We start from the raw sequence: 22,591 nt of genomic DNA on the forward strand, positions 1-22,591 counted from the left end.
AGACTCCCTCCTGACTGCAGCTTGTTTACTCACACTCCATCACCCGGAATCATGAGGGCACTTCACTTACGGCAGGGGTGTCAAACTCATTTTAGTTCAGGAGCCCCCCCCCCCCCCCCCCCCCCCCTAATATGATCTGAAATGGGCCGTACCAGTAAAACAATAACATAATAATATGAAAAAATAATGTCAACTCCAAGTAAAAGTTAAGAGTAAAGTAAAATTACATTACAAAACATTTACATTTATAAACTATAATTTAAAAAAATGTGAATAGCTAAGTCAATTTTCAGTGCAATTTTAACAATATTATGCCTAAGTTTCTCATTTACACATGTGCATTACAGTTTAGAGATCACAGTGGATCTACAAATACACAAAACATTTAGTAACAGGCAGAATATTGACAACATTACACTTAGTTTTCTTTCAACATTTCAGGTTGTTCATATTTGTTCATGTTATTCACATTTTTTGTCAGTAGACAGTTTGTAAAGGTAAACATGTTCATATAATTTTCCATTTTTTTTAATACTAAAACAAAGGGAAGAATATGGACTTGTCATTCTTTATAGGTTATTATGATAGTATTTTACTGGTCGGACTCATTTCAGATCAAACTGGGCTGAATGTGGAACCTGAGCTGAAATGACTGTCAGTATCTTCAGTGTAGTTTTTGCATTTCATAAATTCATCCTATGGGCCAGAATAGACCCTTTGGTGGGCTGTTTTTGGCCCACGGCCGTATGTTTGACACCTTTGACTTACGGCTGGCAGTGGCTGCTCCCCATAGGTTCTGCTCATGTTCATAGTTCATGGCACAATTAATGTCACAAGCATGACCAGTACAGGTTCACTTTATTGTTGTCGAAACCTAGACATTTTCAGGTAGGAAGACACAACTTTGGAAGAGGTCCACTCAGAACTGCAAAAAAAAAACCCTCATTCTTGGGATCAATCCTCCAAAGTTGCATGAAATGAGGCAGTGATCAACACAACACCTACATGTATGTGACTGATGTGAGCTACTTTGCACAAACTCTTCGGAAAAGCAGAAAAACCTCCTTTACCACAGCTAGGCCTACATTCTTCTCCTCCTCTTCCTTTTCTTTGGATTTTTTTTTTCCATAAACACAAATACCACTTTTGCAGAGGCTCCATTCTTGCATAGTTTCATTGTTTACCACTGTGGTGGTGCAGATGGACGACACATGTGGAGAATGGTTTATACTTGTTTATGGCCTTGTGTTGGAGTCTGTGATTCAGTCGGTGCTATGGTACAGTCTGTTTACGTCACCATGGACCTGAATTTAATAGATTCAGGAGGCAATAAATTGACAAGTCAGAAGAAATGACAGGAAAAAAATGGTTGAGCAGCTTTTTTTCTTATTGTTTCAGTGGGATTTCATGATCATATGCCATAAACTGTGTCCCACAGCAGAGCACTGATCCACCTTCAGTCTTGGCAGACGGCCGTATTGGCCAACTTTCATCCTCCAGACTCCAAAGGCTGCTGTTGCTGTGACCTCTGCCCTCTCTTGTGCAGTGTGAATTCAGAGCAAAGCGGGCGGGGATATGTGTGAAAGTCAGCAGTCTCTGCTCACATGGGAAGGGAATGGAAAGGAAAGGAACAGATGTGGTTTGGCTGCAGCACTGCTGACATGTCAGACTGAGGAGGAGGAAGAAGAGGTGGTGGAGGAGGAGGAGTGTAGCAGTATAGTGATTAGCGTTGCGATTGTCATTCTAAAGCTGTGTGTTTCAGTGTAACGTTTGCAGGTCTGGACTCTTGACTCCTGCAGATCCTGTGACAGTTTTTCAGGCTTTACTGTTTGGAACATTCCTACTTGACATTATTAAGCTTAGTTTTGCCCATGCAGCTGTGAAAAAAATCTGTCCAAACCTCACTAGAACCACAGATATTCAGTCACATGGTCTTATTAGAGCGGAGATGAGAAAACCTCATGCAGAATGTGTTCAACCTGAAAAGACCTAGAAATTATTGTTTGAACTAGAGATCTTTTTTGTTTTGTTTTGTTTTTCAGGCCCAATACTGATTATTAATCAACTAAATAATGGAGGAGATTTCAGAAAAAAACAGTGTCTATGTAACTATTCAGAAATTGGCAACCAAAACCACATGAACAAAACATGAATAAATAAATATCATACAATAGTTTACAACACCTGAGTTCAAATAACATACTGTATAGTAGCCTACAGTCACTTCTGTTCAAGGAGCATCTGCCAAAAAAAAAGCCAATAGCAATCACAGTAAAACTACTGCCCATCAGGTCCTGCTATGGGCTCCATCTGACATTTAGTTATTCCTCCAATGATAGTTGAATTCCAAGAGGATTGCACACATTTTGTTGGTTTTCCACTGACAGCTTAACTCACCTCGACTCAGTACAGCCTTTATTTTCCATTAGGTACTAACACATACTGTTTTATTACAGTCTTCACTGAGGTACCAAGTGAGCTAAAGTGATACTAAATATGATGTAAAACCATACAGATCTCATCATATGCATCGATGCTCATGGCCAGACTACTGGGAAATCTATGAAACCATCAGCACCAGTGTTCACATGAGCTCTAACTTGAGGGGTAGATCACAGGTTTGAGTCTAAACAACTACATTCTCACCTGAAAAAATGCTAAAACTACATTTTGTTGCTTTTATGTGAGGTTGTGATTGTATCAGGTGGTGCACGCCCCTGTTCTGTTTTGTTGTATTATTGTTTCAACTGAAATTAATGGTCCATAAAAAGAAATTCTAGAAGGGCAATATGGATATAATCATTGAAACCTTCTGTATCCATCCTATTGTATTTTCTTGAATGATTAAGGCTGTAATTAATGTATGTGATGGACATTTGCCTTTCCAATAAAAAGATAATTAAAAAAAAAAACAACTACATTTTGTGACCCAACAAAAGAAGTATTGAGAATATTACAACACAGAATTCAGGACACCATTCCATGTCATTCATAGCTCCAGTTGCACTGAAGACATCTCAGTATGTTTATGCTGCGTTGCTATGACAACCAGCCCCTTCAAGCAAGTAACTAACCCTAACCCTACACGTGCAGTGGAAATGCAACATGCTGGTACCAAAACCAAGTTGAATAACGTCTAGATGAGTTGAGCTGATACTGTCAGTGGTAGAGCAGTATTAGACTCTAGAAGCAGAACCAGAACATTGGAAGCAGAACGCTACAGTGATCCTGCCCAACCTGTTGGTTGAGCTTTGTGTCTTTCCTGTTTCCATAATGATATGATGCCTCGCTGAAATGCTCAACCTTACTGTAAGGAAACACACAGCCTTTTGTGCCTTGACACGTCTGGGAAGTTGTCAGAAGGAAGGGAAACTTGGATTATCAACTTAGCAAACAGCAACAGCAGTAGCAAAACATTGATTACTGGAGACACTATCAGTCAAGTATGACCACAAGGGCCAGACCATGGAACTGATTTCAGGTCTGTTATTTGCAGGAGCTTCTCCTGTGAGGAATCACGTGATCTGACAGTCTCTGCATTTTCCACATGGTTCCTAGCATTAGTGTTAGCATATAGCACATAGGGATGTAATGATTACCGGTATAACGACAAACAGTAGTAAAATTCCCGACGGTTAGTATTACTGTTTAAATTCTAATTATGATGATAACCGTGTTTGATTACTGCACTTTGAAAACTCACAGTACTGCTCATTTCCTGGAGAAGCAGCAGCATTCCAGGCATGCATGCCAGTTTGCAATTTTTGGAATGAAGGCACCTGCATGGACAGCACTCCAGAGATTCGGGTTTGGGGATGGTGTGCTCCCACATGGACCTGGTCTGATTGCACCTCTCTCTCTCTCTCTCTCTCTCTCTCTCTCTCTCTCTCTCTCTCTCTCTCTCTCTCTCTCTCTCTAACCCTAACCCTCTCTCTCTCTCTCTCTCTCTCTCTAACCCTAATCCTAACCCTCTCTCTCTCTCTCTCTCTCTCTCTCTCTCTCTCTCTCTCTCGCTCTCTCTCTCTAAAACAACTCAAACTAAATATGGAAAATGGTCAAACAATGGCCATAAGCTGTCATCTTTAGTGCACATTTGTATGTTTGATGCTTACATGTTAATTTTTGAATGTTTCTGCCAACCGAAAGTACATTGTGCCTATTATTTTGTTTGTTTGTTTTTCAAATACACCTTGGTTAAATATTTCAGTGTGTGTACAAGTACTTGTGAACATTTTGAGAACAATTTAAACAGTACCGCGTTAATAATGATAACCGTGATAATTTTGGTCACAATAACCATGATATGGAATTTTCATATCGTTACTTCCCTAATAGCACACATTATTACCAGTGAGCTGCAATTGAAGGTACTTGGGTTAGGGTTAGGGCACGAACAGGAGACTTAACCTAGATCTAGCTGTTTTTTTATGTTGAAGTTTTGGGGTTTTGTTGAAAATTTAATAGTTAAAAAGTAATAAATAACAGCTTGAGTTCCAGAAATATATAATACACACCACTCAATAAACAAATTGTGACATTTTTAATGTTACTGTGTGGGACTTGTTTCCCATCAGCCCCTGCTCCTTCTTCCTAATGGGTACAGATATGGTATTGTGTTATAGATTTGTCCCCCTTTAGAGGCTTTACATTAATCACAAATAATCACTGTGGCAGGTTCTAATGAGAAAGAACAGCCTCATGTGGTGGTTTACAGGGAAATGACTGGAAATGTCATATGATTTCACGCACATGACTTTCACTACATGAGAGGCACACAGGCCCTCTGTCTCCCCCTGCTGGTCACAGTCAGAACTCAGACCATAAAGACGACTTGTCCTATTGACCCACAGCTGTCCTGCCCCTCAATGGACTGTTTATTGTGCGCACACACACAAATACACTCACTCTTTTCATGGCTCAGACGTTAGAAAACTGCACATGGAGGCGTCTGTGAGGCGTTAGACACTGTCGCCTTAGATCTCATATGCAGGTGTTCACCTACTTCATGTGACTTGAAGGCTGTTTCCAAAAAGATCATTGAACCGTTATCATTGGTTTTTGAACCATTCATTAGAGGGTAAGCCTCAGTTCAGTTCAGATCAGGGCTCTCAAACTCATTTTCTTTCAGGGGCCACATTCAGCCTGATTTGATCTGCAGTGGGCTGGACCAGTAAAATAATAATAATAATAACCTATAAATAATGACAACTCCAAATTTTTGTCCTTTTATTTAGTGCAAAAAAAACCCCATTAAATGATGAAAATACTTACTTTTCTAAACTATACAAACAAAAAAGATGCGAATAACCTGAAAAAACTGAAATTTCATCGGAAAAATCAGTGCAATTTGAACAATATTCTGCCTCAACGTATCATTTCTACGTGTGCATTATGGATCAGATCTACAAAGACACTGAACACTTAGTAACAGGCAGAAAATAGTTAAAATTGTGCTTAATTTTCTTCAGACATTTCAGGTTGTTCATATTTGTTCAGGGTATTCACATTTTATTGTTACAGGGTAGTTTGTAAATGTAAATATTTTCATAATTTCATGTTATTGTTTTGCATTAAAACAAAGACAAAAATTTGAAGTTGTCATTATTTATAGCCATAATGTAATATTATTTCCACATCAAACCGAGAAGAAAATCTGGGGTCATTACTTTTTGTAGGTTATTATGTTATTATTTTACTTGAGATCATATTGGTCTGTATGTGGAACCTGAACTAACATGAGTTCGACAGCCTTGACTGTGGAATTCTTGCACTTTGCAAATTCATCCCTTGGGCTGGATTGGAACCTTTGGTGGGACGCATTTGGCCCCCGGGCCGCATGTTTGAGACCCCTGGTTTAGATTAATGTAGGGCTGCTCAATTAATGAATCATAGTTGTAATCACAGTATCAACCCTAATTCCAAATTATTTGGGAAGTAGTGTGAAATATAAACAGGAACAGAATGTAACGATTTTACAAATTTGAGGGCAGGAGCCCATCTCCAGATATTTGGGACGGGGTCGTATTTACCACAGTAAAACTGACTCTTTTCTTCAAATCAGTCTGTCAGTGTCTGAGAACTGAAGATGCCTGGTGGAGTTTAGGAACAGGTATGTCGTCCCATTCCTGTCTGATATAGGATTCTCACCGCTCATCAGTCATGGGTCTTCGTTTGAATGGACAGACCAGTTCAGCACCTGGGTCTTCTACTCTGAAGCCACATGTGGTGGAGTGTTGTATGCAGGGCCTTCCCTGAAAAAGCCAGTGTCTGGATGGGAGCGTATGCTGCTCCTAGACCTGTGTAAACCTTTCAGCTCTAACAGTGCCTTCCCACATGTGCAGGCTGCCCAAACCATCAGAGATGCAGGCTTTGAACTGCATTCTGATAACAGCTGGACACCCCCCACCCCTTTTTAACCTGGAGGATGTGGTGTTTATGGTCTCCACAAAGAATTTTAAATGTTGATTGTTCTGACCACAGAACTGTGTCCACTTTGCTCCCTTACCAGAGAGGACGGTGGATGTTCACATATGGCTTCTTCTTGGCATAAAATAGCTTTAACCTGCATTTGTGGATAGATCAACAAACAGTGTTCACAAATAAAGCAGTGATTTCTGTAGAATCATACCTGGTTTTAAGCTTGAGCTCATGTGAACAGTTAAAAATCTATTAAAATTGTAAACTGTAATGCTTTAAAAAATAATGACATTCAGTTTTCAGGGGCTTATCACCCAGTCCTATTTGGAGGACAAAAATGGCTTTAATCATGGTCAAAAGAAAATGAAAATGACCTAAATCACCTAAATTTCAGTTAAGATATATTCAGTTTATAAGTTTCAGTTTATTGAGAATACCTCTCAATCTTTTCTAAATAGAGGCCTCTTCAACTGTTTTTTTTTTTTTTTTTTAATATAAGTAGTTCATGAGCACATTTCACTGATGGAGGAAGGATGTTCCATAATGTTGGTACTTTATTTATTTGTTTATTTATTTTATTGGTACATTAATTCACATTACCGTAAATGCACCAGAGTTAGCCAAACGGCTCTTTTTCATCGTCAGTCACTGGACCCGTGTTAAATTGTCACACTAAAAGGTAGTACAAGGTTATAAACATACAAATTTTACAGCATAAATTTAAAATACCTGAACACAGACGAGTACAATACAAATTTTGAAATACAAAATTTACAATTAATAACACATCAGACAACGTAAGTAAAAAAAACATTAAAGTGCACAATTATTAATGTACCAGTTTTTTAGATGCATTTTGAAGTCATTATAAGATGATTGCATTGAGTGTTGATGAAGTATAACTCTATCGCCCTCCGTGTTCTGTTGAGTTATATTCAATGTCTCAGGATGAATTCTGAAAATGTAATGCCTCGTGTATGAATTGAAATATGTGAACATTATAAATTGAAAGAGGTACAGACTATTAGTTTGTTTTCTAGAATAAAGCCTTAAAATTCATATTTAAAAAAACATAAAAGAAAACACATTCACTTATGTAATAACCGGAAGAAGGAATATCTGCTGTTAGAAATTAGTTTTATGGTGGCTTACATCCTATGCATTTCAAATACCCACTGCTTTGTCATGGATTTAGTAGAATAGCTCAGTCCATGTGATTGTTCTTTGTGATCCACAGGAAGAGCAGATGAGGGACATACTGTCCTCGTGTCCTCAATGTCCTCCATCTGCAGGGAGGAGGAAGAACCTGGAGTTTGAGCCTCTGTCCACCACAGCGCTCATCCTGGAGGACCGGCCGGCGTAAGTACCGCTCCACTGGTTGGCCTCAGCCTGGGGTCATTCAGGTTTTAAATAGAACACACCCCCAGATCATGTTCTTATTATCATTCCCTTGATGTGTCATGTCCTCAGTAGTCTTGTTTCCCCCTCAGATTTGACAAATGTGCACCTGCAACTCAGTCCTCACACCTACTAAAACGTACCTGAATCTGTTCCATCGGTGGTGTTAGACGCTCTCAGTATTCACTTTACCTTCTACTCAAATATCTGCTTTAATTTAAAAAATCACCAACTTGTTGATTAGACCCCATGCTAACTGTTTTGATTAAGACCTCTGTTTCCTCACACACATAATTCTCTCTTCTTCTACCACTGGAATTGTTCCCTCACCTCTCCAAACAGCTGCTGTTACTCCCTTTGGCGGGGTACACACCTAAGGATTTTCTAAATCTGAAGTGATTTTTTTATCTGGTACAGACCCCACATATGAAGATAAAAAAATCAGGCATTGAACAGTTTTGATCGTATTGTGTGTGGTGTGCTCAGATAATCTCAGCACAGCACACACATAATGATTCTGTCCCACCACCAATCTAGAATCTAGTCCTCCAAGCCAGAAATCTTTTGTGATCTATCGTGATCCAACAAAAACGAAGAAGAAGAAACATAGTATGACTCAGGAGCAGAGTCTTGAATTGGGTAACACCCCCCCAATGAGGGGAAAAAAAAAAAAGATAAGTATTTTCACGGGTACAAGCCCAGTTAAAATTAAACGAAATGCAGGTGGGTAGGGGAAAAGGAAGTGAAAAAATAAACATTTGTGGATGAAAATAATTTGCAGGATTTTTAATGATGATCATCATCTAATTTGACTGTGGTTGATCCACATTCTGTTTTATTTTGAAGTGAGCTTCACGTCTGTTTACATCCAGCCACAGATGTCATTCAGCAGCGCATATTAGAGATTTAATGATGACGTGCGTTTTAGTTAAAAAAAAAAAAAAAAAGCCCTTAAAGTGAGTTATGTGTAGAAAATGGGTTTAATAACGGGTTGGGTCAGGTTGCGGGTCTAATGTACATGGGTACGGGCAGGTGTGGGTTTGGAAAAGTGGACCTGTGCGGGAATCTGCTCAGGAGTTGTCGGCTTTCACCACACACGAAGATTTTTCGTCATAAATATTGAACAAATTTAATATTCACAATTGTCAGCCCCAACCTGTTTTGGAGCCGATTATTGGGAAAATTCACTTTTAACACACCTCAGACCACAGGATAATCCAATAGGACAATCTTATAAAACATAAAATAATCTGGGGTTTGCCGTCCTTGGTCAGGAAGGGGGAAAATTGGGACAAAACCAGCCCCGTTGTCTTTAAGTTTGTACCCTGCTTTACTTAATAATCTTCATCCTATTTCCAGTCCACCATTCCTCTTCAACATCCTTGAAAAAAACGGTTGCTTCTCAGCTGCTTGCCCATCTGTCAGGCAATAATCTTAAGCATTTCTAGTCTGGTGTTTGTCCACTCCTCTCCACTGAAACAGCCTTACTCAAAATCACTAATGATCTCCTCCTGGAGTCTGAGTCTGGTCTTCTTTCCATTCTGATCCTGCTCAATTTGAATTTGTCCTTTGACATCATTTCATTCACCCTCCTCCCGGACAGACTTCATGCTTTTGGTATTGCACATACACTTCTTGACTGGTTTATATCATACCCTTCTGGTTGTGCTCAGTTTATCCAGTTAGTCTTCACATCGCACCCTCTCCCACTTACCACTGGTGTGCTTCAGGGTCCTGTCCTGGGGCTCCTATTATTAATCATCTGCACTCTACCCCTTGGTCGCATCTGCCATAAACAAGTCATTCATTTTCATTAACCTTTTTTTAACATAACATATTCTTTAACCTCTAACATAACCCAGTTGGCCCGATTATTATTATTGTATAAAAAGTAAAAACCATCAAAATAAAAACCACTGAAAAGCTTAAAACAAAACCTAAATATGTCCAGTCACCATTCATTCAGCAACGTCTTTAGATAGTTTTGATGTTCTCTGCACAGACTTCACATTATTTTGAACTATGTGGTCCCCCAAATGGCCTGGGTACCTTGTCACCTTACTTAGACTGCTAGAAAACCCTGGATACTGTTTTAGGGGAAATGTTTACTGCGTATACATTATTTGTTGTTACCCTCAAGAAATTAATTCAACCCAAATACAGTATTGTGTGTGTGTATGTTTGGCCTCAGGTTATATGTATCTGTTCTTTAATGACAAAACCTTCTAATTACTATCCTCAAGTCTGTCATCTCGATCTAGAAACAGGTTGTCAGCCGTTGCTTAGCAACATCCAGCATCTGCCGAGAGATGAAGACCAGTGACACTTCATAAAAACAGAAGAAACAGCTTTGTGTGTTTGTGTTTTTCAGGAACCTGCCAGCAAAATCTATGGAGGAAACTCAGAGACACAAACTGGAGTATGAGGAGATGGTGGCTGGAGCCAAGAGGAGAGGTAGCACGAACCGATCAGAACACCTGTTCAACCACCTGTTCAGTCATATGATATTTCTGTGGATGCAATTATACATCAGCAGAATCATTGTGACTTCTTCTTCTTCTTGTTTGTCAGAGCTGAAGGAGGCGCAGAAGAAGAAGCGTCAGATGAAGGAGAGGCACCGACAGGAGGACATCATCTCCAATGCCATGGTCATCTGGAACAATGAGATCCTGCCACACTGGGACACCATGTACGTCAGCGCCCACATCCATTTGTGTCTTGTGGCCAATCGGCACCTTAATACGGTCATTATGTGTCAACAGGAAGGGGACGAGGCGTGTCCGGGAGCTGTGGTGGGCGGGCCTTCCTCCGAGCGTCCGTGGAAGAGTTTGGAGCCTCGCCATCGGCAACGAGCTCAACATCACAGCAGGTACGCGCACACACCGTCCTTTAACAAACTGAGGCTTTAGATTCACCTGATTTCAGCATGAACGAAAACTGCCATCATCAGTGGAGCGCAGAGTACAAATACTTACTGTACATTAGAAGAGTTTTCAGATATTTGAACTTTATTTATTTTTTTGATGACTTTTGTACTTTTACTGCCAAAATGTACACACTGTCAACAGTATTTGGTCCTCACACTCCTCACAGTATCATTAGGTTTTTTTTATTTTACATTGGAGAGGAATCAGTGATAACTTTAATAGCGCATCATTACATGTTTTCCCAGTATCAAGAGTGATTTTAACATATACAAATAGAACAGTAACACATGGAAAAGAGATGGAGACTAGACCACAGAGACCAGGAGAACTAATGCTGACACGGGAGATGTGAGGTTCAGTGGCTTTACACAGAAACATCCTGTAGAAATGTAAAAATAGTTTTTACTTTTACTTTTTCATACATTTCAGTGCTTGCACTTGTGTACTTCTTGCAGTTGTGTGCTTTTAACTTGAGTAAAGAGGCTGAAACAGTATATTTACTTTTGACAGATTATTTTTACACAACTACTTTATCCGTACTTGAAATTGAGTACCTTTGCTGCGTGTGCTCTTGTACTTACTGGTATAACCAAACAACTCGTATCACAGTTTATGTGTCAGTTTATGACAGTGTGACAGTTTGTGGCAGTTTCATGGTATATTATGTTAGTTTTTCATGACTGGCCTGTTATTCAGGCTTATTCTTCTGTCACAGGGACTAAAACATGTGCATGTCATCAACTCTTGACAAGTGTGGTTAATGTAAGGTTTGCTGAGCTAAACAAAGGAATACAATATATGAAGGAATATGCATGAAGCAGCTGCAGGATGTAAACTGTGACGTAATCAAAAATCTTAAACACTGGGCAATATGGTTGATATGATGCCAAACTAACTACACCAGTCCATGCATGCCAACAACCATGTATATACATATATATATATATATATATATATATATATATATATATATATATATATATATATGTATATATATATATATATATATGTATATGTGTGTGTGTATATATGTATATATATGTATGTATATATATATATGTATGTATCAGGTATTCAGTCTGTCTGAGGTTTTTGTCCAACCCTTTTCCTTTTCTTGAAAACTGTTCAGCCAATGCTTTTCCAATTTGACACACAACTTCTTTACTTGTGCTTTTCTCTCAATTTTTGCATTTTTTTTAAATTTTGAAAAGATTGGAAGTAAAGACTCAAAATGAATCCCTGTGTAGGCAGGGTATCAGTGAACAGGAGGGGCAAAGTAATGTTTGATTGGTAGGGGATATGAGTAAACTCCACCTACTGTTTCACCTGTTTGTTTTGTATTCACATGAATCTCCACAATGTGATCTCAATGGGATGGAAATTGAAATTGGTCTTAAACTGCATTGTCTGTCTTTAAAGTTTCTCACAAAGTTTGTTGAGCTGAAAACCCAGAGTTTCCACAAACTCTGAGATTTGCATTGATGTGTGTGATGTGTTGTGTTTGTACAGAGCTGTATGAGATCTTCCTGTCACGAGCCAAAGAGAAGTGGAGGAGTTACAGCGAAACCAGTTCAGTGAACGACAGTGAGAGCGGTACGACATGAATGAGCACAACATTACACTGCTCTGGTAGTTCTGTTATAAACAAAAGCTGACAAGCAGCTGAAGTGACCTTTATGGGTTTTTTCCTGTCAGATGGAGGAGCGTCTCTGGCCGACAGAGAGTCCAGTTTAGACCTTATCAAACTGGACATTTCCAGAACCTTCCCCTCTCTGTTCATCTTCCAGAAGGTGAGGCTGTGTGAGAGTTAACTCATGGTTGTAGAACATCAGACTGCTGAGTGTCATCCTACATATGTGACCTGATATATGACATTGGCCAGTGCTGTAGAGGTCCATTGTGCTCTGAAGAGAATTAAAAACATGTTAGTGAGCCTTATGGTTCCACTGGTTTCATCTTTAGGAAACTGAGGAGAACACTACTTATTAACGTGGCTGCTCCGGTGTCAGATCAGGACACTCGGCTCTCCTCTGCCTTCAGTCTGAATCTCTGTGGTTTTCCCTCACCATACGTTGGTCTTTTCTTCTGCAGGGCGGCCCCTACCACGACCTCCTCCACAGCGTACTGGGAGCCTACACCTGTTACAGACCTGACATCGGATATGTGGGTTTCACTCTTCATTTGTCACTTCATATTCAGACAAAAACATTTGACTTTCGCTGACCTCTTTACTAAGTTGCATTGAGTTTTGTCGCATTTTTGTTTCAAATTACTGAATATTAATGAATTTCTTCCATAGTAGTTCTGTTTTTTTTTGTTTTCTACTAAGACTGTTTGTAAAACCATCGTATGGGAATTATGGTAAATACTAGTTGCGAACTCAAAAATTGCACATGAATGCCCCCTCATGTCGTATTTTCCACTGGAGAACTGGGAAAACATTTAAATACACAACCTGCCAAGCTGAAAGGAACCTTATAACATGACAACATGGCAGAGAGCAACAAGGGATTCATCACTGATGGTAACCAGTGCTTTTATTAATGTTCTGCTGATGATGATTCTGCACATTTATAGCACACACAATTTGCAAAAAAAAAAAAAAGTAAAAGGTGCTGTAGTGGATTAACGCGCTACAACACTTTTTAACACGTCCAAAACTGTTTTACCAGGTCATGATAAATTGTGTTAGCCATTTTTCATTTCACTATGACAACAAAAGCACTTGAACACAACGCACTCATAATTTCAAATTCACAAGTGGAAAGGATCGTCTTCCCAATAGAACATGAAGGCAGCATTAGTCCAGTTCAGACTAAATATTTGCATCTAGACTCGGCTGTTAAAGGTCTTCGTGGTGTGAACTGACCTGTTTCAACCTGACTCAAACCAGCCATGGTTTTAAAAGGTGTTTTTCTGAGTATATATGAGCTGGAGCTCACAGTGTTATTACCAGCTTCTCCTCTGGTAAATCCTGCCTCTATACTCTGTTTTCTCCTCTTATTAGATATGACATCAACTCCTATAAACAACACAATTACCTCAAGAGTCACTTTGTCACTTCAACACACAGCACAAGTGCAGCTGTAGTAAATACCTGACTATCACCGTCCTCAGTCCCATTTCTACATATTATATCCAGCCACAAAAAACACTGAACAGCTGGCAGTGAAACTGAAAGTACAGCGTGAACAAAGACACGTTTATTGAAATAATACACCGCCTCATCTCAGCACATTGGCCAAAACCGGATAATTGTAGACCACAGTGCACATTGTAGCACGTCACATTGGATCTGATGATTCACCATTTTGGTATCTTTAAGTCTTTAGGAAAAATGGCTCCATTAGATAATATACATACATTATATTGCCAAAAGTATTGGGACAGAATAAAATAAAAAATAAAATGAATGATCTGGACGTGCAGACTGATTCTACAAACATAAGTTTAAGAATGGGTTGACTCTCAGAAGTTCAGTGTATTTAACCGTGTTACTGTAATAGGACACCACCTGAGAAATAAGGCCATACCAAGACGTCATGTGTCCTTCAGATTAGCTCCAGAACAGTCAGTCAGAGCTTCATGGAATGGGTTTTCATGTGTGAGCAGCTGCATCCAGGCCTTCCATCACCGAGGTCAATGCAAAGTATGGGATGCAGCGGCGTAAAGCAGCCACTACTGGACTCTAGAGCAGTGGACACTCCTCTGGACAGACCAGTCACACCTCTGTCTGCCAGTCCCATGGACCAGTCTGGGTTTGGTGGTTAAGAATGGGATGGCATTAAAGTTCATGTGCGTGTTAAGGTAGACGTCCCAACAGTTTTGGCGATATAGTGTAATAACCACTTACTTGTACAAATCAGAAAGTACAGCTTCAGAGCTGATTAAAATGTTCATGACAAACACATCTTACATTAAAATCTGAACTGAATATATGATGTAAAAGTGTGTGGTCTTACAGACCCTCTGACAATCATGCCAGTGGTTTTAGAAGTCAAAGGTCAAACAAACACACAGTGATATAATGATGTGGAATCTGTGTTGTTGCTGTTGTAGGTCCAGGGTATGTCATTCATCGCTGCTGTGCTGATCCTGAACCTGGAGGAGGCTGAAGCCTTCATCACCTTTGCCAACCTGCTCAACAAACCCTGTCAGATGGCCTTCTTCAGAGTCGACCATGAACTGGTAAATACACACTACAGCTATTATCCATGTGTCTTTATTCAACTAATTCAGTTTGGTCTGACGGGGTTTATTGTGTCTTTTCTTCCTCTTCTTCCATCAGATGTTAAAGTATTTTTCCGCCTTTGAAGTTTTCTTCGAGGAGAATTTGCCTCACCTCTTCAACCACTTCCAGACCAACAGCCTGACCCCTGACCTCTATCTGATCGACTGGTGAGTCTGAAAAAGAAATCCTTCAACATGGACAAAAAGATATGCACAGTTTAGGCAGTGTGTCAATGAAGAACATCTAGGCTTTCTACTTTACATTTTACACACATTTTTTCAGGATCAGTGGTTTCTTATATCTAAGATAAAATAAAATAAAAAATCACTGACCAACAGGCCAAAAACCAATTTCACTGAAGACAAAAAAAGACTTAAAATGAAACAAAGTGGCACAGTTGAGAAGCAAATGTGTGTCACTTTTACAGACAAATCACTAAATGTATTTATGGGTTAATATACGGGTCAGGAGTAAACAGATGGGTGGAGACAACACCTGGAAAACACCTGAGCTGTGAAAGTCTTTAAAGGGAGCCACACAGCAGCATCTGCCACATAAAGTGAAGTAGTTGACATGGCTTTGACTGTAGAGCTGAAACGATTAATCGACTGAAAGTGACCCCAAAAAAATAATTCAACCACAATTCTCCTGAATCAAAGCTTTGTTTCCTTAATTTCTCTGCTGTTAAACATTGGTTCCACTGTTGTGTTTCACACAGACGGTTATTGTGATGCGCAAAGAAGCTTCAATTCAGGAAAACTGCAATAGAATTTCCTTTCAATCAATTTGAGTCGATTAATCGAATCGTGAATTTTTGCATTCACTTCAAGCACCTAATCAAATAATCATTTCAGCTCTATTTGATTGTGATGCTTGGTGCCACCCCTGCAGGATCTTCACCCTGTACAGTAAGTCCCTCCCCCTGGACGTGGCGTGCCGGGTGTGGGATGTGTTCTGTCGGGACGGGGAGGAGAGTCTGTTCCGGACGGGGCTGGGCATCCTGCGTCTGTATGAGGACGTCCTGCTGCAGATGGACTTCATCCACATCGCTCAGTTCCTCAGCCGGCTGCCTGAAGACCTGCAGTCGCACACGCTGTTCAACGCCATGGCCAACACCCACATGGTCAGCAGGAACCGCCGCTGGGCTCAGGTCAGTGCATAAACACAGGCAGTATTCATGATCCAGCTGAGGTGGGAAATGTGGAGGAGCGTCCCAACCAAGGTTCTAATAGTTTTGGATTTTTCATAATAGTTTAGTTTTATTTAGTTTTGACTTTTTTTTCTCTAATTCAATTAGTTTTAATTCATTTTTACAGCAGGTTTGCTAGTTTTTATTAGTTCTCATTTTTTTCTAAATGCTTAGTTTTAGTTTAGTTTTAGTTTTTTTTATATCTTTTATCTTCTTCACCATCGTATTCAAATAAATCCCAGACAGGACTCTGCTGCTTTCTCCCAACTTTAGTCTCCATGTTTCCAGGTAGAGTGGGGACCAGAAGACGACTGGAAACCACAAGTGAACACAAGTGACAGACCGTGAAGTGTCATATGGTGCCGCTGGCTAAAATTGCTCGAGCGAAATAAATCGATTTCGTATCAGTCCGACATTGACAAAGACAAAAACGAAGGGAATTTTAGCCGTAATTTTTATATGGTTTGGTTAGTTTTGTAAGGACACAATACAGTTTCAGTTAGTTATCGTTTTTTCTTTTAATTATAGTTTTTATTTATTTCAGTTAATGAAAATGTTTTTTTCAATTCTAGTTTTCGTCATTTCGTTAGTTTTCGTTAAGGACAATAACCTTGGTCCCAACAGCAATAAATGAAGCTCCACAGGACACTTTATTCAGCTCCTGATGTATGTGATTCACAGATAATATATACAACGAGGATCGAAGCTGTTTTTACACATTTTAAATGAATCCCCAACTATGCAATTGTTACCATATTTGAAATTCCGGTACCTCAGAAAGCACAGATTTTTGCAAAATAAAGTAGTTAATAGTGACTGAATCACAGGTAAACTGACTTCTTAAATGAGTATTAAGCGGTGTTACTAGTCAGACATGTACGTATTGCCTGAAACTGTATGTGCGCCTGTCAGGCTTACTGCAGAATCACTGTATTATTATTAATTATTGTCTGAAAGGTTGTATTTCATCACTATTTCTACATCGTTTTCAGCTATTTGACCTTTTACTGCTGCTATTTTAATGTCCTTATCTCATTGCAGGTTGCTTCATTAGTTATAACGGTGTCTGAATATTGTTAGACTTATGCTGTAATTTAATTTAATACTTTAAATCCATTATTGTAAAAATGAGAATAATTCACTCCTCTCAGTTCCTGCCAATATAAGAGATTTGTGAATTTTGCATCCCTAAAAGTTTAGGCACTTGTATGTAAAACAAGGTTTCAAGGAGCTTTTTCTTGAAACCTTCTCCTTTCTATTTGCCTTCAGGTGTTTTCTGCCTTGATGAAGGATGGAAATAAAGAGACAGACAAAAACAGCAGCCCAGCTTTGAGAAGCTAACGCTGGCTAATGTCACGTTGACTCACATGAACGCCGGCGGCCGAGCCACGGCGCTCCTGAACACGACTGCAGCTTGAAGCTACGTAGCGTGAAGATGAGCCGCAGTTTAGCTGCGAAGTTTGAAGCAAAGAGGATAAAGGAGGTGAGCTGAGGCAGGCTGAGGAAGAAGAGGAAGCTCCAGTGTGTCGGGACCAAAGCGTTTGTGTAATGGCGTCCTCCAGTCTGTGTTTCAGCAAACGGACATTTGGAGACTGGCCGCTAAAGCTGACTCTCAGAGGCGGAGGAGGGAGGCCATCCTTTCACCTACAGCTCCATCCTCAGTCTCTGCTGTTCAAACACCAGTTTGTGCAGATATTTGGGAGGTGTGGCGTCCACACAGCCTGTGGTCATCTGACACTGAGCATCATGCCCTGTGTAATTCTAGAAGACTCCACTTCTAATTTGCGGTGCTAATTCTTATCTGTGGATTAATCGGTCTCTCACGTAGGTCCTGGTGGTTTGGAGTCGCACTCTTTATCATTTGCTTCATTTTGTAGCTGGGAGCGGCGATGGGGATCTGCAGCAGCACTTTGAACCTGTACAAACACACAAACACATGAATATGGTCGTGGAGCTCAGAAACCACACCCATGGAATTTTGTACAATGTTCTAATCATCACCTCTGCCTCTAATCAGAGCTCTAATTAAGTACAGACTGTGATTAAATACTAATCAGTAATTTTAATTGAGTGTTTTTACAGGATATGAACGCTTCTATGGTCTTTTCTACATATTTCAAAGCCAAACTCTAACTTAATCAGTGGTGGTGGATTTAAGTCAAAGTCACTGACAGTGTTTAAACAGACTCTAATGTTTTAGAACTAGTGCATCAGATGAACTGTTTTTGCAGCTACAGGCAGTTTAACAGGAAGTAAAACATGGATTTTTGACTAGTAGCAAAACAGCAGCTCTTGTTTGTTATTGGGATTAGAATGTAAGCGTCTGCTGATGTTCAGAGGTTTTCATCAATGTTCTTTGGACTTTCCTTGACTTTACGTGCAGTGCTCAAGTTCTATGAGCAGAAGTGTAAACCTAAACTAACAGGGCATTAGGCCAATCTGCAAACCTAGAGGAGCAAACCAAACTACACAAAACTGAGGATTATATCGCTTTGATGGCCTGTAGCTAAAGAGCAAACCTTTTTAGTATTTTTTTTATTTTTGCTTGTTGCATCGTCTGGAAACACAGGTGGAAAGTTAAACTCTAAAAAACACATGCACATGTTGACGCCACCCCATTAATAAGCATGAAAATCTTAATTATACTCTTTATATTTCTAAATTTGAACAGCATTGGTTGCGTAAGTGAGTTTGTAACAGGAGCGTTCTAAGTGTGTCCACCAGGAGGCAGAAGAAACATGTAGTTTGTTCCTGTAGACCAGTGGTTCTCATTTAAGGAACTGACGATGTCTTTTGATAAAACTGAATTACTATATTAACAAACTCAAGTGTGTGATTTTATAAAAAGTCATACATTTTTTAGCAAAACCATTTCAGTCCAGGGCGAGAGTGGTAGTATTACAAATAAATAAATGTATGAATTCTACAGACCCACTCCTAGCCGCCTGCCACTTATATTCCTTTGGTTTGTTTGATTCATCCCGTCCAGTCGAATGGTGTCATTGAGCCGGTTTCCATGACCATAAACATCTGATAACTAATATAAACAGATAATTGTAATAATCACATCTGACACGTTTACATGCACTTAAGGAATGCGATAATCGTAAACCCTGGTTTAGACTCTCCAGTGCGTTATCGGATTTCTTTTGGAGTTCGCACATACATAGTGATGATAGACTCAAACTTCCTGTTGTTGTCTTCCACATGTTTGACTACGTAACTTCTGTTTACTACAGTTTTAACTTTTTTCACAAATGCACAGACGTACCAGAACTAAATAAATCAGATTAACATGTATACATGCAGGAAAACATTGGAATATTGGGGACAAATCCAGGTGTGTTAATCTGATTTATTGTAATCAGATTACTGCTCTTACCTGATCAAACAGATCAGATTATACTGTTTATATTCACACTAATACTCTGGTCAGTATCTGATTGGTGTTGTCTTCAGATTATTACTGATCATGTAAACAGGCTCACTGGGTGTTTGAAAGGCCAACCCGTGCGTGCGGACGCCACTGCTGCTTTCACAACAACACGAAAATTTTTTTACTTGAACCTTGAAACAACCAGAAAACATCCAAAGTTCACGTCTCAATGCTCCAACTTCGCTCCTGTTTGTTGTTCCCGTTAAAGTGGGACTTCACACGTGTACGAACACTCCTTTGACTTGTATTTTTACTCTGTACGTGGGAAGTTTCAGCTCCATTCCATCTCTACCTCTGAGGAACACACACTACTGACCACACGTGGACCAAAGACACAAAGAAACAGCAGTCCAGTTCATTCACCACATCAACCATTCAGTCCCTCCAGAAAAATGTGGGCGAAAATCCTTGATTATGCGATGGAATAATGCAGGGGTTTATGAGGGGAAACTATGGGAATTTGCAAAAAATGCGTGAAGTTGCAAAAATATGTGTGAACTGGAAAAACAAGCCTTTCAATGGAAAAAAAAACAACAAAAAAACAAACGGATTCTTCTCCCGCCCCCTGGTCTAATGAGGCTACTACTAAATGAAACATGTCTAATTCCATCCCATAATAATCAAACATACAGAAGTAAACATCCACTCCATCCCAGGAAGGACTGGTTCTGTTGGAGTTCTTCTGTATTTTTAGGTGAACAAATAGTATTTGAACTGTATTGTCCTGTACTGAGGAAAGTTGTTTTTTTTTTTTAACTCTTAAATCAATCCTCAGTCCGTCTGCAGATGAATGGACGATGAAAAACCTTCTCTGACCGATATCCTGCAGTATCAGTGTTACAGATGGAGGAGGAGCTGCTGTTGTCCATTAAATGAAACAAAAAACAAACTAATTTCCACTAGAAGATTTTTGATGTATTTATTTGGAAAAGATGAGTTTTCAAACTCGAAGTCAAGAGCACTTAAGACAAAGACACAACATTTAGCTTTTTTTCCAACTTTACACTTGAGGGAAACATGCACTTTGAATGTTTCTTTGCCTTTAACTGTGAAACTCCATCATTAAATGCTTCAGGCGTAAATGAAACCTAGAGTTAGTTCATCATAACTGGTCGGTGCTGAAACTAAAACCCAACACACTGCAGAAAAAGGCAAGTTAACGCGTGCTATCTGGGTTTTTACGACGTCTCCTGTAAAAGCTTAAATTAATTAAGATGCTAGATTCAAACTCAGTAAACTCCATTTATTTGCTCAGCGAGGACTTGTTTTTACAATATTATGTGCCAAAAAAAAAAAGCTAATTTAAATTTAAAAACAAGAAGTGAGCAGCTGTTATTTTCCCCCAGTTGAATAGTGCAATGTCAGGGTTTCCAAACCACATCCAGGGGGAACACCTTCAACAGAAAACACTTGAAACAAACCATTTCATTGTATTTTGACTCAGTAGAAACAGAACTATTTCATCACTAATTAAACTTTTTAATGTTCGGAAACATTTAATCCTGACACAAACTGGAAAAAAACACTTTATGCATCTTAATTTTCGACCCATTTCAGTTTTTGTATAATGATTCTATTACAGACAAATTACGAATGATTACAGACTTGTGCAAACTATCAGAAGCTCATTCACAAAATAATCCCAGAAATATTTCCACTTTATTCAGTAAATTAAAGATACAGGGTTTTCATGTTTAAATACTCTACTAATATGAATGAGCATTAGGGCCACAGAGATGGGAAATTTTAAGAATACATTTATATTTATTAAAACAAAGTCACAGTTTTACCATAAATCATCTCGGACAGGGGTGTCACACTCATTTTAGTTCAGGGGCCACATCCTCCCAATAAGATCTGAAGTGGGCCGGACCAGTGAATTCAGAACATAGTAGTATATCAATAATGCTAACTCCAAACATTTCAATGTGTTTTATAGCGAAAAAAGTCAAATTACATTATGGAAACGTTTACATCTATAAACTGTCCTTTTAAAAATGTGAATAACATGAACAACTGAAAAAAATGGACATTTATTAAGAAAAATAAGTGTAATTTTAACCATATTTTGCCTCTGCTTATCATTTGTAAATGTGCATTCCAACTTACAGATCACAACAGATCTGCAAATTTACAAAATATTTGAGTAACTGGCAGAATATTAGTAGAATTACACTTACTTCTCTTAACACATTTCTTGTTTTTCATATTTTTTGTGAAAGGCTAGTTTGTAAATTTACACATTTTCATGTAATTTCACTTTTTTTTTTTTTTTTTACACAAACGGCGGAAAAATTTGGAATTGTCATTATTTATGGGTTTTTATGGTAGTATTTTACTGATCTGACCCACTTGAGACTAAAGTAGTGCTTTTTATGGCCCCTAAAGTAAAACCATTGACTTAATATCTTGAGTGTAATTTTTGCATTTTACAAATTCATCCTACAGGCCGGATTGGACCCTTTGGCGGGCCAGTTTTGGCCCCTGAGCCGCATGTTTGACACCTGTGATCTAGGACTTCATTGTTGCCGGGAGATAAAGTCATGAATAAAGTAAATAAAGTCATATTATGAGAATAAGTTCTGACTTTATTCTCATAATACGATCTTATTCTTTCAATATAACTTTGCTTGTAATATTCTAAGTTATTTTTAATTATTGTGTCTCTATTCTTTATTTACAGTATTCCAACTTTATCTCATAATAAAGCTGTGATTTTGCTTTCGATTCTTTTAATAGAACTTTTATCCTGGAATATTCAAACCTTTTTGTTAATCATAATGTTACATCTTTTTTTTTCTCTCAGAATATTTCATCATTTTATCTTCATCCTCCAAATGTTTTCACTTTATTGTCACATTTTTACATCTTTTTTCCTTGTGATCTAACTCTTATTTCCTTGTTTCGTTTTTTTTTTTCTTTATTCCCTTTCTTCCCTGTGGCCCTAATATTCAGTCACTTTAAAAATGCAGTCCATTTCTACCAGGATCCAA

The 22,591-nt window shown here is 38.9% G+C and overlaps 1 protein-coding gene and 1 long non-coding RNA gene across 2 annotated transcripts in view; one reads left to right on the plus strand and one right to left on the minus strand.

Annotated features, from left to right (window-relative positions):
- The window catches only part of LOC115434305 (TBC1 domain family member 12-like), a 34,664-nt gene extending 17,136 nt beyond the window's left edge, over positions 1 to 17,528 (plus strand). Inside the window, 11 exon segments of the mRNA XM_030156183.1 lie at positions 7,655 to 7,776; positions 10,187 to 10,269; positions 10,387 to 10,504; positions 10,578 to 10,684; positions 12,252 to 12,335; positions 12,438 to 12,532; positions 12,834 to 12,905; positions 14,802 to 14,930; positions 15,031 to 15,140; positions 15,865 to 16,123; positions 17,432 to 17,528. Coding sequence (XP_030012043.1) covers positions 7,655 to 7,776; positions 10,187 to 10,269; positions 10,387 to 10,504; positions 10,578 to 10,684; positions 12,252 to 12,335; positions 12,438 to 12,532; positions 12,834 to 12,905; positions 14,802 to 14,930; positions 15,031 to 15,140; positions 15,865 to 16,123; positions 17,432 to 17,503 — 1,251 coding nt within the window. The 3' untranslated portion in view covers positions 17,504 to 17,528.
- LOC115434322 (uncharacterized) lies at positions 1,659 to 7,752 on the minus strand. The gene is made up of 3 exons (XR_003937503.1): positions 7,653 to 7,752; positions 2,398 to 2,413; positions 1,659 to 1,669 (listed from the first exon to the last, which is right to left on the minus strand). It is a non-coding gene; the product is annotated as an uncharacterized LOC115434322 (long non-coding RNA).
- Positions 17,529 to 22,591: the final 5,063 nt, after the last annotated feature.

The sequence above is a fragment of the Sphaeramia orbicularis genome, chromosome 15, assembly GCF_902148855.1.
Source record: "Sphaeramia orbicularis chromosome 15, fSphaOr1.1, whole genome shotgun sequence".
NCBI lineage: Eukaryota > Metazoa > Chordata > Actinopteri > Kurtiformes > Apogonidae > Sphaeramia > Sphaeramia orbicularis.